We start from the raw sequence: 14,292 nt of genomic DNA, 5'->3' as shown, positions 1-14,292 counted from the left end.
GGCAAAGGGTGATACAGATTGGCACCAGTGATGTCGCAACTCATTTCTACAGCTGAGTGAACTGGAGCAACATGAAATAAAGTGTCTTGCTCAAGAACACAACTCATAGCCCAGTCTGGCAATTGAGCTCACAACCTCATGATTGTGAGTCCAACACTCTAACCACTGAGCCATGCACCTTCACTGTGTGTATGTATGCGCACACACACAATGGGCTTCTTTTAGTTTCCATCTACCATATCCACTCACAGGTTTTTGTTAGCCAAAGGCTACAGTAGAAAACACTCACATAAGGTTCCACTTAGTGAGACTGAACCCAAACCCATGAGGTTGGGAGGCAAACTGCTACTGCACATCCACATCACATCTGTGTCTAAAAGAAATCAACACATACAATATCTGATATTTCACATACAACACCCTGCATCTATTTTCAACATCAAGCTTCTTGTCACTATTTTAGTTTCTTGACCTTCATACTTTGGACACAGTAAAACCTTGAGTGCAAATATAACCCTTCAAATCCATTGAAGCATGAATTACAGAAACATACATGTATATACACATACAAAATGCAAAGTCAGAATTTGGCACTTACAGAAGCTAATTGTTGAGCCTGTTTGAAGAAATTGGCCTCCTCAGTCTCGCCATATTGTACAAGACTGGGACTCACTTCATAAAGGCGTTTTCGAACATCATTCAGTTCGTCGTAAGGCAGGCCAACTCCACAAATCTGAAGAAGAGAGAAGAGCAGATCACATCAAAAAAAATAATGAAACAACAACATATTCAAAAAATTTACATGTATATATATCATCATCATCATCGTATAACGTCCGCTTTCCATGCTGTCATGGGTTGGATGGTTTGACTGAGGTCTGGCAAGCCGATAGGCTGCACCAGGCTCCAATATGATCTGGCAAAGTTTCTACAGTTGGATGCCCTTCCTAATGCCAACCACTCCAAGAGTGTAGTGGGTGCTTTTTACATGTTACTGGCATGGGAGCCAGTCAGGGGGCACTGGCATCAACCACATTCGCATGGTGCTTTTTATGTGCCACCAGCATGGGAGCCAGTCAAAGGCACTGGCATCGACCATGTTCGCATGGTGCTTTTTACATGCTACCAGCATGGAAGCCATTCAGAGGGCACTGGCAGGGAATTGTTGCAACATTATTTAGTACTATTTCTGTATATTTCATATTCTCAACATCATTTGCATAAAGTTTGTTGGGAATCAATTAAGGATTCATTACTACATGGAGTTTCATATATGTATGGTACGTGTGTGAGGAGTAAAGAAATATGTGAATCGCTGAAACTGTGTTTGGAACACATCATCTTGGCTGATTTTCATTAGTCATTCAGGGTCACATGGTAAAATGTGGTAGGTTAGAAATATTGCTAAAATGCTGTGAACTGGTGTTAGTTTGTTTACATCCCTGTAACTCAGCAGTTTGGTGTAAGAGACTGATAGAATAAGTACCAGGGTCAATCCGTTTGACTAAAAAACCCTTCAGACTGGTGCCCCAACATTGCCACAGTCCAAAGGCTGAAATAAGTACAAGATAGAAAGATAATCGAGCCACAATAGACTTGGAAAAGGGTGGGTGTATACTTTAAGGAGTTCTAATACTTTTTAGTATTATTTCAGTATGTTTCACAACTGTGCTTCATATGAGAACAATTAAAAAAGAAATGCAGCGATACTATGAATCAAACTTATCCCTAAATATTGATTTGTACAAATTCTGTAATATATTGATCTTCCAGTTAATGCCATCACCTGACTCTATGATATCTTTTAACAGAGTACATATTGTTGTAAAGTGGCCGTAGCCAGTACCGCATCAACTGGCCTCCGTGCTGTGGGCACATGACAAACACCATCCGATCGTGGCCGTTCGCCAGCCTCATCTAGCACCTGTGTCGGTGGCACATAAAAACACCATCCGAAGACCCGGCAAGACTAGTCAGGCCATAACCCATGGCCCCTACCTGGGACGTAGTCAGTCCACCTGTGCATACCTTCCTTCTTGTGACACTTGTGAAGACCTGTTGAGGCAAGTGAAAATCAAATCAAAACAAATCAAAATAGATGAACATCAATGGAATCTGTATCTTTGTGGTACCAGTGCCGGTGGCACACACTTTGTGGTACCAGTGCCGGTGGCACACAAGAGAACCATCCGAACGTGGCCGTAGCCAGTTCCGCATCGACCGGCCTCCGTGCTGTGGGCACGTAACAAACACCATCCGATCATGGCCGTTCGCCAGCCTCATCTGGCACCTGTGTCGGTGGCACATAAAAACACCTTCCGAAGACCCGGCAAGACTAGTCAGTCCACCTGTGCATACCTTCCTTCTTGTGACACTTGTGAAGACCGGTTGAGGCAAGTGAAAATCAAATCAAATCTAGACAAAATAGATGAACATCAATGGAATTTGTATCTTGTGGTACCAGTGCCTGTGGCACACAAGAAATCCATCAGTGCCGTAGTCAGTGCGGTGGGCACATGACAAACACCATCCGATCGTGGCCGTTCGCCAGCCTCATCTAGCACCTGTGTCGGTGGCACATAAAAACACCATCCGAAGACCCGGCAAGACTAGTCAGGCCATAACCCATGGCCCCTACCTGGGACGTAGTCAGTCCACCTGTGCATACCTTCCTTCTTGTGACACTTGTGAAGACCTGTTGAGACAAGTGAAAATCAAAACAAATCAAAATAGATGAACATCAATGGAATTTGTATCTGTGTGGTACCAGTGCCGGTGGCACGTGGCACATAAGAAAACCATCCGAACGTGGCCGTAGCCAGTACCGAATCGACTGGCCTCCGTGCTGTGGGCACGTAACAAGCACCATCCGATCGTGGCCGTTTGCCAGCCTCATCTGGCACTGTGTCGGTGGCACATAAAAACACCATCCGAGCGTGGCCGTCTGCCAGCCTCGTCTGGCACCTGTGTCGGTGGCACATAAAAACACCATCCGAGCGTGGCCGTCTGCCAGCCTCGTCTGGCACCTGTGTCGGTGGCACATAAAAAACACCATCCGAGCGTGGGCGTTTGCCAGCCTCGTCTGGCACCTGTGTCGGTGGCACATAAAATCACCCACTACACTCTCGGAGTGGTTGGCGTTAGGAAGGGCATCCAGCTGTAGAAACACTGCCAGATCTGACTGGACTGGTGCAGCTTTCGGGCTCCCCAGACCCCAGTTGAACCGTCCAACCCATGCTAGCATGGAAAGCGGACGTTAAATGATGATGATGATGATGATGATGATGTATTCAAGCCATGTCTTTATTTTGAAGATAACTTCCTCCCTTCCTACCAGCAGTATAGGAGGCCATGTAAAGGCTCATTTTAAATCTTGTAAGAAACAAAAAAAAAAAACAAGAAAAAAAAAACCCACATAAATTTATAGTGTAATCAAATCAAGACTTTAATCAAACCTGTGCGAGGGCTCTGATAATTTTCCAGTCAGTCCTGGCCATTCCTGGAGGAGTAACAGCGAGTCTTGTATGTTGTGCTCTTCCTTCTGTGTTTACATAAGTGGCTTCCTTTTCGGTGTAAGCAGTACCAGGTAAAATTATATCAGCCATTTGAGCCCCAGCATCTCCATGATGACCTGAAAAAGGGAAAAATACAACCAAAACAATAAAAAATAAACAACTGATGGCATGTAGATATTTCTAGGAACAATCTCAGCCTATAATATATATATATATATATATATATATATATATATATATGTAGAAAGAGAGAGAGAGAGAGAGATTATTTCAGGCCGAGATTCAATCATTCACAAAATAACATGCCTCATAAAGTGAAAAGGTGACAGAAAAGTTAGAGAGAGTGAGAAAAAATTGAAAGAATTCAACCACTCCTTCCCCATTCAAGTATCATAAAGGTCAGAAGGAGGGAAAACAGGATATGAATGGTGGAGTCAAAAGGCATCCAAAATCTATAGACTGGGTGACATGGTACAGTATATACAAGAGATGATGGGTGATGGGAGGGTATAAGTTAGGTATAGAGGGAGAGGAGGAATTTAGTAGGCACATGTTGAAAGCTTTCCTCTCACTTACAGGTGGTTCAGCATGGTGAGTAGAAGAAATGATGAACAGACAGAATAGATACAGTGGAGATGATAATGGTGGTGGTGGTGTTGATGTGTGTGTGATGGACCCTTTCCATAAAATTCTGACAACCATGAGATCACTGGTACATCAACCACATTCACAGGTCACAGCTACACACAACCAATCGCAATGCAGTTGACATTAACTAACCTTGGTAAATCACAACACAATCACTGGGGAGGTCTGCCCTTGTGATGCTTCCCTCATCAGCTCCAAGCATAAACAAAACCTTGGGTTTCTTTTCTCGAATGTATGACACTCCGGCTTTGTAGCCTATGTCCAATGCAGCTACCTGGCTGGCAACCTATAATAATAATAACATATAATTACTAGGAAGCATTGTGTAGAATATATTGTATAAAGGATTGTGGGTAAGGCCAGAACAATGCGAAGTAAATGCAAGGCAAATCACAAGAACAATGTGATCTGCCTTGCATTTACTTCGCATTGTTCTGGCCTTACTCATAATCCTTTATACAATAATAATAATAATAATAATAATAATAATAAAATAATAATAATAATAATAATCCTTTCTACTAAAGGCACAAGGCCTGAAATTTTGGTCAATTTCATTGACCTCAGTGTTTCATAGGTACTTATTTTATCGACCCCGAAAGGATGAAAAGCAAAGTTGACCTCAGAGCGCAGCAATGAGCGAAATACTGCTAAGCATTTTGCTTGGCATACTAACGATTCTGCCAACTCATTGCCTTAATAATAACAAATCTTGGCCAAAAATTTCAAGGGAGTGGGTGTCAATTGCATTGACCAGTGTTCCATATTTTATCAATCAGAAAAGAATGAAAAGCCAAGTCAGCTTCAGCAGAATTTGAACTAAGAACACAAAGACGGATTAAATGCTGCTAGGCATTTTGCCTTGTGTGCTAACGATTCTGTCAGCTCACTACCTTAATAATAACAATAATCCTTTCTTGTATAGGCACATGGCCAGAAATTAGAGAGTACGAGGGTCAATGGATTTATTTTACCAACTCTGAAAGGATGAAAATCAAAGATGACCTCAGCAAAATTTGAACTTAGAATTTAAAGACAGACAAAATAACACTAAGTATTTTGTCTGGTGTGGGGGTAAGTCGATTACATCAACCCTAGTACTCAACCGGTACTTAATTTATTGACCCTGAAAGGGCGAAAGGTAAAGCTGACCTCAGCGGAATTTGAACTCAGAATGCAGTGACAAGCGAAATACTGCTAGGAATTTTGCTTGTCATGCTAATGACTCTACCAGCTCACCGCCTTTTTAATAATAATATTAATAATAATTTCAAATTTTGGTACAAGGCCAGCATTTTTATGGTGGGAGTGAGCTGGTTACATTGGCTCTAGTGTTCAACCCTAAAAGAACGAAAGGCAAAATTGGTCACAGTGGGATTTGAACTTAGAATCAAAAAGTCAGAAGGAATGCCATTTAGCAATTCTATCTGATGTGGCAATGATTCTGCCAGCTTACTACCTTTTAATAATAATAATAATCCTTTATATTATAGGCACAAGGCCTGAAATTTTGTGGTGGGGTAGTCGATTAATTCAATCCCAGTGCTCCACTGGTTCTTATTTCCTCAACCCCAATAAGGATGAAAGGCAAAGTCAACCTCAGCAGTGTTTGAACTCAAAATGTAAAAATGGACAAAAAGGTGCTAAAGACTTCATCAAGTGTGCTACCAGTTCTGCCAGCTTGCCACTTTAATAACAACAACAACAGCAGCAGCAATAGCAGCAACAACAACAGGCTTAAAGAACATATCTGAAAAGAGAACAGTATAATCAATTACAGTTGCTATCCCCAAGTAAATGACTGGTACTTACCCGATGTAAGATATTAAGCACTCTCCAGTCATCTCCACTGCCACACTGGACCCTAGCATTCTGGGCAATGGTAGTCACCAAAGCATGGATGGCTGCACTGTCAGACCTTTGTAACAATGCACTTCCAACAACAATGACTGGTTTTTTCGCAGAGTTCAATGTCTGTCACAAAAAAGAACAACAACAATTTCTAATACAGACACTTGATCATAAATTTATAGGAGAAGAATAACTGATTCAACTGACCCCTACTCTATTTTTTGAAGTTATTTTACTGGCTCTAGCAGGATTTGAACTCAGAATGTAAAACAAATAAAACCACATAGCCACAATACAATTAGTCTAACATTCCACAATTTCTGCCACACCACAGTTTTCAGCAATAACAACAATGACATAGGGCTAAGAATTTGGTTGGAGAGAAAACCTGGATTATATTGACTCCGGTTCTTGACTGGTCCTTTATTTTATTGATCCCAGAAAGACAAAAAGCAAAGTTGACCCTGGCAGGAGTTGAACTCAGAAAGTAGAGCCAAAAGAAATGGAGCAAAGCCTTTTTCTGGTGCTCTAACGATTCTGCCAACCTGTTGCCGTTTTATGATGATTTTTATCAATGGCATAAAACCAGAAATTATGGAGTGAGGCACCATCAATAACAATGTTATCAATATATTACTGGTGCATATTTCACCAACATTGGTGGAATTCAAACTCAGAATATAGAATATCATTATCATGTAAAATCAGTTTTCCATGCTGGCAGGGTTGGACAGTTTGACAGGAACTGGCATGGCTGGAGAGCTGCACCAGGTTCCAATTGTTTGTTTTGCTATGGTTCTACAACTGGATGCCTTTCCTAATGCCAATCACTTTACAGAGTGTACTGGGTGCTTTTTATGTAGCACCAGCATAGATTCTTTACATGTGACGCCAGCACGGGTGTCTTTTAAGTGACATCAGCATGGACGTTTATGTGGCATCAGCAGGAGTTCCTTTTATGCAATACCAGCATGGATACCTTATATGTAGCACACAGGTGGTTTATACGTGGCACCAGCACAGATGTTCTATATGTGGTGCCAGCACAGGTGTTCTATATGTGGTGCCAGAACAGGTGTTCTATATGTGGTGCCAGCACAGGTGCTCTATACGTGGTGCCAACACAGGTGTTCTATATGTGGAGCCAACACAAGTGTTCTATATGTGGTGCCAGCACAGGTGTTCTATATGTGGTGTCCGCACAGGTGCTCTATACGTGGTGCCAACACAAGTGTTCTATATGTGGCACCAGCACAGGTGTTCCATAAGTGACACCAACACAGATGCTTCGTACATGGCGCCAGCATGGGTGCTTTTTACATGGTAACACTAGATCTTCACCATCATCAATACCTGGACATTACAGTCTCAAATCCTAGGACTCCTAGAGCCAGTTACCCAGTTTCTGTGGTGTATAAGTGACTGGGATCACAACATTCCATTTGAACAGAATGTCACTCCATCACTGGATTACTTATTTACAGGCGAGTGGAGTGGAGCAATGTGAAATTAAGTGTTTTGCTCAAGAACGCAACACATTGCACATGGTATGTGTTAAGCTGCAGCATTAAGAGAGGAAACAAACACAAGTATATTACGCAGCTCCCTAATCTTATGGATGAGTAATTAGTGATAACGGAAAGAAATATTAAACCTGCAGCTTGTGCAAATACAAACATTTGGAGAACTATCAAACCCACACCACCTGAAATAAAGTTGTCTGGAGATTACAGCTTTATATTGCCAATGACGTACACAAAAATATAGTTACCTTACAGAAGGGATGGCTGCCGTTAGCAAGTTGTTTTAAAACATCTGTTGAATCACCAAGATGCTAAAAATATTGAAAGAAAAATGTTTTGTAGAAGAATTTTATTTAAAAAAACAAAGAAATAATAATAATACAATCTATTTTACTACAGGCATAAGGCCTGAAATTTGTGGGGTGGAGCAGAGGAATGGGTAAGTCAATTACATTGACCCTAAAAGAATAAAAGGTGAGGTTAACCTAATAATAATCATAATTCTTTCTACTTGGGCACAAGGCCAGCAATTTTAGTGGGAATGGTAGTTAGTTGTTAAAATAAAGCATCAGTAGTTGAGTGATACTTTATTTTATCAAACCTGGAAGGGTGAAAAGCAAAGTTGACTTCAGTGGACCTTGAACTCAGAACACTAGCCATCTTACTGCCTTTAATAATTATCTCTAATTATAGACACACAACCAGAAATAAGATGAGGATTGATTATATTGATTAATGGTCTAATGATTCTGCATGTCCCTGACCTTTTATTATTAAAAGTAATAATGGTTTCCGATATAGGATTTCATGTGGAAAGGGTTAGTTGACACCATCAACTGCAGTACTTGGATGATAATTTATTTTATCAACCCCGGAGGGATAAAAAGGGAAAGTTGACTTTCATGGGATTTGAACTTGGGATGAAAAGAGCCAAAACACATACTGCAAGGCATCTTTTCTGACGGTTTGATAATTCTGCAATTTATTGCTCACCCCACCCCACCCCACTTTATTCTTATTAAGGCAGTGAGCTAGCAGGATCGTTAACACGCTGGGTAAAATGGTTAGTGGCATTTCATCTGTCTTCACATTCTGAGTTCAAATTCTGCTGAGGTCGACTATGCCTTTCATCCTTTTGGGGTTAATAAGATAAGTACCAGTTACACACTGGGGTCAATGTAATCAACTAGCCTTCTCCCTCATAATTTCAGGCCTTGTGCCTTTGGCAGAAAGGATTATTATTAGTAATAATAATAATGGTTTCTGATTTAGACACAAAGCCAGCAAATTTGAGGAAAGAATATGTCAATATGATTGACATCAGTTCTTGACTGGTATCAATTCTACAGAGAGGAAAGGTAAAGCTGACCATAGTGAAATTTGAACCATAATGTAAAGAAAGACTCCAAAGCCCTTTGCTCAACACTTTAATGATTCAGCTAATCCACCATCCTTAGCTTATAAAAAAAAGGTACCAGGTAATTTAGTGGAAGGATGTTAGATGACAAAATAATATATCAGTACATGAATGGTACTTTATTTTATTGACCCTGGAGGAAGAAAGGGCTGAGATGACCTCAACAAGATTTGAACTCAGAATGTAAAGAGTCAAAACAAATACAGCAAGGCAACATTTTGGGGGATGCTTTCATGGTTCTGCCTACTCATTGCCTTTAAAAATTATTTCTAACATAGGCAATGATGATCAATGATCAAAGGTGAATGCAATTAATTATATTAATAAGGAAATGACAATAATGTGATGATGGTCATGATCAAGATGTCTATGATGGTAATCTACTATAATAATACTCTATGTATATCTCCATCACAACATATGAAGGAGAAAGAAAGGGGTAGATGAATAAGGAAGAGAGGAGTGATGGCAAACTTTGTAGTGGGATGATGGAAGTTCTATGGTGAAAAAAAATCAAACAATGTTTCAACTATGCATGAATATGTGTATGTATGTAAAAGGGAGTCATGTGTTTGTGTGTGCAATAGAAGTGGGACGGTGAACATTCAACACTGAAAAGAAAAATCAAACAGCGTTTCAAGTCTGTGTGAGTATATGTGTGAATGTGTGTGCATGTACAAGGAAAGTATGTGAATGTTTGTATATGAGATTATTATGTACCTTATATATGAAATACTACAATTAGCCATCATAGGGCCAGCTAGTGATGATAATAATCGTTAAGTGTGCTCTTGAAAAATTACTCACCTGGTAGTCAAAGGTTAGGTCAACTGAAGTTCCCACCATGGCAACTTCAAGCTCATTGTGTATCCAGCTGAAACAACAACATTTTCTATTATTGGAAAATGTCACATATCCCTGTAAACATACATACACATATGCATACTTATTCATATACAGGTACACCACCAATATTCAAGTAACTGATGGTCCAGAACTTCTTTTAATCCAGATATGATTATGTGAAGATTTTCATCACATAATTAAGTGAAGACATCAATTTCTCATAACCATTTCACAACATCCATTTATTCACAATGTGTTACAATAACATATCATGAAAGATGACACTCTCTTTCTAACCTAAATTATGATAATATAAGATGCATGTGTTTAACCCTTTTACTATAGAATTCAGTTATATCCACTCAAAATTTCATTACTCTTAACGTTAGAAAGCAGTTTTATATACAAGTCTATCTTATGTCGAGGAATGTCAGGTTTGAAACCATTTTTTGTTGAGGTATATATGTAAAGTTTACTGAGACAATGTGACTGGCAGAAAATACCAGCTCTTTTTTTGGTCGATATTTATCATCGTTACAGAAATAACCATGAAATTCAATTTTGCAATTAAAGGGTTAAAACTAAATTTAACACCACATATAAACTCCTTAAAGACTATCTGTGAAAAGTGAAAATACAAAGAAAATACAGTGTCTCAGCATGAAACTAAATATATCCCTTTACAGTTATGTTTGAAAAGAGGGTCCAGTGAGGGCCCAGTAGTTAGGAGGTTAATGTAAGGCATTAGATTTTACGTTAAATATTTATACTTTCATACTATTAAAGAATGTTTCCACCTTGGTAACAGGTTTCTAGTGTTGTAAAGGTTTATAAGTAAAAAGAAAGTTATTGGTAACATGGCAGCTGTCTTAGAGAAATTTTCCCTGAATTATTATCACAAGACTACTTTTGTTCCAGCAAAATGGATAACCTGGCATGGATCTGTAACAAAGAGTGCCAGAAAATTGGTTGTACTACCTTTATGCTATATGCACATACATATAACTGTAAATATACATAGACATGCTTGTTCACATATTTATTCAGATAAGTGCATATAGATGTGGTTGCAAACATAACATGTATCAAATTTAAATGAAAACAAACTAAGATAAATAGCTCAGAGTGGTCTATGGCAGGTATCTGAACAACAGCCAAATAAAAGTATATCAAATACCATACAACACAAATCTTTAACCAGATCCATACGAAGTGGCAAGATAATTTCAAGAATCAAGTATTCTCCAAAGTTTATATGCCATTAACCCTTTTGATACCAACTGCCTAAGACTACCTTGGGTCCTATAATAAAGTGATCTGAATTAAAACCTTCCATCAAAATTTCATGTTAATTTATGCTCCAAAAACCAGCTTCATAAAGCAAAGTTATTTTACTAAATTCTTCATTATTTCCAAAATTAATTAAAACCAAAGTAATGCATTTCAATAGACATTTGATAATAAAAGGGTTAAGGGAAAGGAGAGGATTAGTGTCTGAAGATAAGAGGACAGCCATGGACATGTGTTTCTGCTTCAAAAGGTGTCATCAGAACAACACACACACGTGCGCATACATATTTACATACTTATTCAAACATGTGCATGCAGAGATTCCTATAAACATACACATGAAACAACACGCAATCAAACATTTACATGCATTCACATAAATTTATTTTAAAGTGCTCCTACACATATTTACATACACAAATTTAAATGGGAAAAAACAGCTACACCAATACACAAACTCAAGCACATATATGTGCATATATATATATATATATGTATATATATATATATGTATGTATACATGAAAACTGACATACCTAGGTATATGCTGAAGGATTTGAAGTGTTTCTATACAGAAATATATTCAACTACACATTTATACAAAGACCACCACCATTTTAACATTCACTTTTCCATGCTGGTATGGGTGGGATGGAATTTGTTGAGGCAGATTTTGTATGGCTCAATGCCCTTCCTGTCACCAACACATACCAGTTTCCAAGTTAGGTAATGTTTCCCAATGGCCAGATGTATTTTCATGGAAGATTGGAAATGAAGGACACCACTTATATTATGATAACACTTGTTTACAACTACCAAACAATGCCAAGTCAAAGAGACGGCAACTCACTCACATACACAAATACATATATACATACATACATATATATATATATATATATTATATTATATATATATATATATATATATATATAGGCATAGGATGGCTGTGTAGTAAGTTGCTTGCTTATGAACCACATGATTCCAGGTTCAGTCCAGTGCGTGGCACCTTGGGCAAGTGTCTTCTACTAAAGCCTCGGGCTGACCAAAGCCTTGTGAGTGGATTTGGTAGACGGAAACTGAAAGAAGCCCGTCATATATATGTATATATATATATATGTGTGTGTGTGTTTGTCCTCCCAACATCGCTTGACAACTGATACTGTTGTGTTTACATCCCCGTAACTTAGCGGTTCGGCAAAAGAGACCGATAGAATAAGTCCTGGGGTTGATTTGCTCGACTAAAGGCAGTGCACCAGCATGGCCACAGTCAAATGACAGAAACAAGTAAAAAGAATAAGAGTAATATATATATATATAACTACACACACATGCACATACACACACAATGGGCTTTTCTCAGTTTCTATGTACCAAATCCACTTGGAAGGCTTTGAACAGCCCAGGGCTATAGAAGATACTAACCTAAGGTGCTGCACAGTGGGACTGAACTCAGAATATGTGGTTGGGAAGCAAGCTTCTGAAAACACATGTATTTATTTAAAATGCTTTTATACATATGCTAGTAATATACACACATTTAAACACAGAAAAAAAGTAACACCAACATATACATCTCTTATAAATTCATCCATCCACATGTGCATGCATGCATACACACTGAAGTGTTTCAAAATGCTTCTGTGCCAACCATACACTGATATATCAGTTTACCTGGGAGTCATAAAACAACTCCAGTATAGACTAACCACTCTCTGAAAAATGACAGTTCAACTCCAATGACATTTGCTCACCTGTTCACTTTCACCTTTACAATCACTGATTGATTGCATTTTTTAGGAACTAATCACATCATTTACTAAACAATACAACAGATGGTAAACACCACAACCTCTATCTTGGCCACCACCACAACCACCTTATCACTGAAGTGATCACCACCCATTCATCATTTCTATTCTATAATGCATGTAATTAATGATCTTGTTAACCCAGAATCTTTGCACAGCTGGTGACCAGGAGAGATGAACCTCTGTTCAACAGATTGACCTTTACTACAGATTTATAGATGAACTATGTAGATCTCTCTCTCTCTCTCTCTTTTTTGAACAGACACACACATAACACAGGTAAAATATATAAAGGACCATAGATAACTAAACTTTCTTTCTCAGCAAGATGAGGTGGTTACTTGGTCTGCTACTAAAAGCAGACCAATAATTTCCTTCAAATTTCACTCTACTGGCTTATACCTTTTTGATACTAACCCTCTTGAGACTGCCACTGGTTCTATGATACAAATTTCTTGTTTAAATTGATTTAAATTAAAACCTTTCATAAGAACTTTATGTTAATTTATGTCCCAATTATAAAACTAATAATAACAAAGTTATTTCACTAAATTCTTCCTTATTTTAAAAATTAATCGCAACAAAGGCAGTGTGTATTTCAACAGAAATGTGGCAACGAAAGGGTTTAAAAAAGTATACTTAGACATTGTAATCTTAAGTTCCAGTATAATATGCTTAGAAAATAGATGAAGCCACACAGAGAGAAAACAGACCCAAAACGCTGAAGGGTTTAGTGAGGATAGGGGTCAACTCCAGTAAACATTGACTGAGTGTCTATTAGTCTGTGTGACTTAATGACATGAAAACAAAATATTAGAATCAAACAAGAAACATCTACATGGGAATAAAAACAAGGTGTGTCTTACCATTTTCTGAGTCTAGCATTAAAGAGTGATGCTTCATATCGAGGGTTGGTACCAATCAAAAGAACAAGATCTGCCTCCTCAATCCCAGCAATGGTTGTGTTGAGTAGATAGTTTGACCTAATATCAGTGCTAGATGGTGAGAACAAAAAAGAAAAAAAACAAATAAAACAACAATCAATGCATTAATCATATAATTAATGGACAAGTTACAGTCATTACTGTAACTAACAGGCATTATTTATCTTTAGTCATTATCATCCCTAACTTTATATCTTAAAGCGGGGTGACTAGGTTTACACTATTACCTCTATGCATTGATTGTTGTGCAATAAGACGGACTATGAGGTATGATGTTAAAATACTAATCACAACAACTAACTTGAGTTCAAACCTTGCAGCAGTCAATACTGTTCCTGGGCAAGGCACATATTACCCTATTAATTTCAGTCTACAAAAATTTAGATCTCAAAACACTACCTCATGTTAAAGACAACAGAAAATTTGTTAAAGTAAATTTAACTGCAA

The 14,292-nt window shown here is 38.4% G+C and overlaps 1 protein-coding gene across 1 annotated transcript in view; it reads right to left on the bottom strand.

The window, feature by feature from the left end:
- Positions 1-14,292, bottom strand: part of LOC115216349 (NADH-ubiquinone oxidoreductase 75 kDa subunit, mitochondrial) — a 40,025-nt gene that overhangs the window by 5,861 nt on the left and 19,872 nt on the right. The window contains exons 12-18 of the mRNA XM_036506961.1: positions 13,768-13,928; positions 9,762-9,828; positions 7,786-7,848; positions 5,976-6,137; positions 4,296-4,449; positions 3,456-3,631; positions 599-733 (exon numbers count right to left, since the gene is read on the bottom strand). Coding sequence (XP_036362854.1) covers positions 599-733; positions 3,456-3,631; positions 4,296-4,449; positions 5,976-6,137; positions 7,786-7,848; positions 9,762-9,828; positions 13,768-13,928 — 918 coding nt within the window. The remainder of the gene's footprint in view (positions 1-598; positions 734-3,455; positions 3,632-4,295; positions 4,450-5,975; positions 6,138-7,785; positions 7,849-9,761; positions 9,829-13,767; positions 13,929-14,292) is intronic.

The sequence above is a fragment of the Octopus sinensis genome, linkage group LG10 (assembly GCF_006345805.1).
Source record: "Octopus sinensis linkage group LG10, ASM634580v1, whole genome shotgun sequence".
Lineage (NCBI taxonomy): Eukaryota > Metazoa > Mollusca > Cephalopoda > Octopoda > Octopodidae > Octopus > Octopus sinensis.
This window is presented reverse-complemented; position numbering and strand designations above follow the sequence as displayed.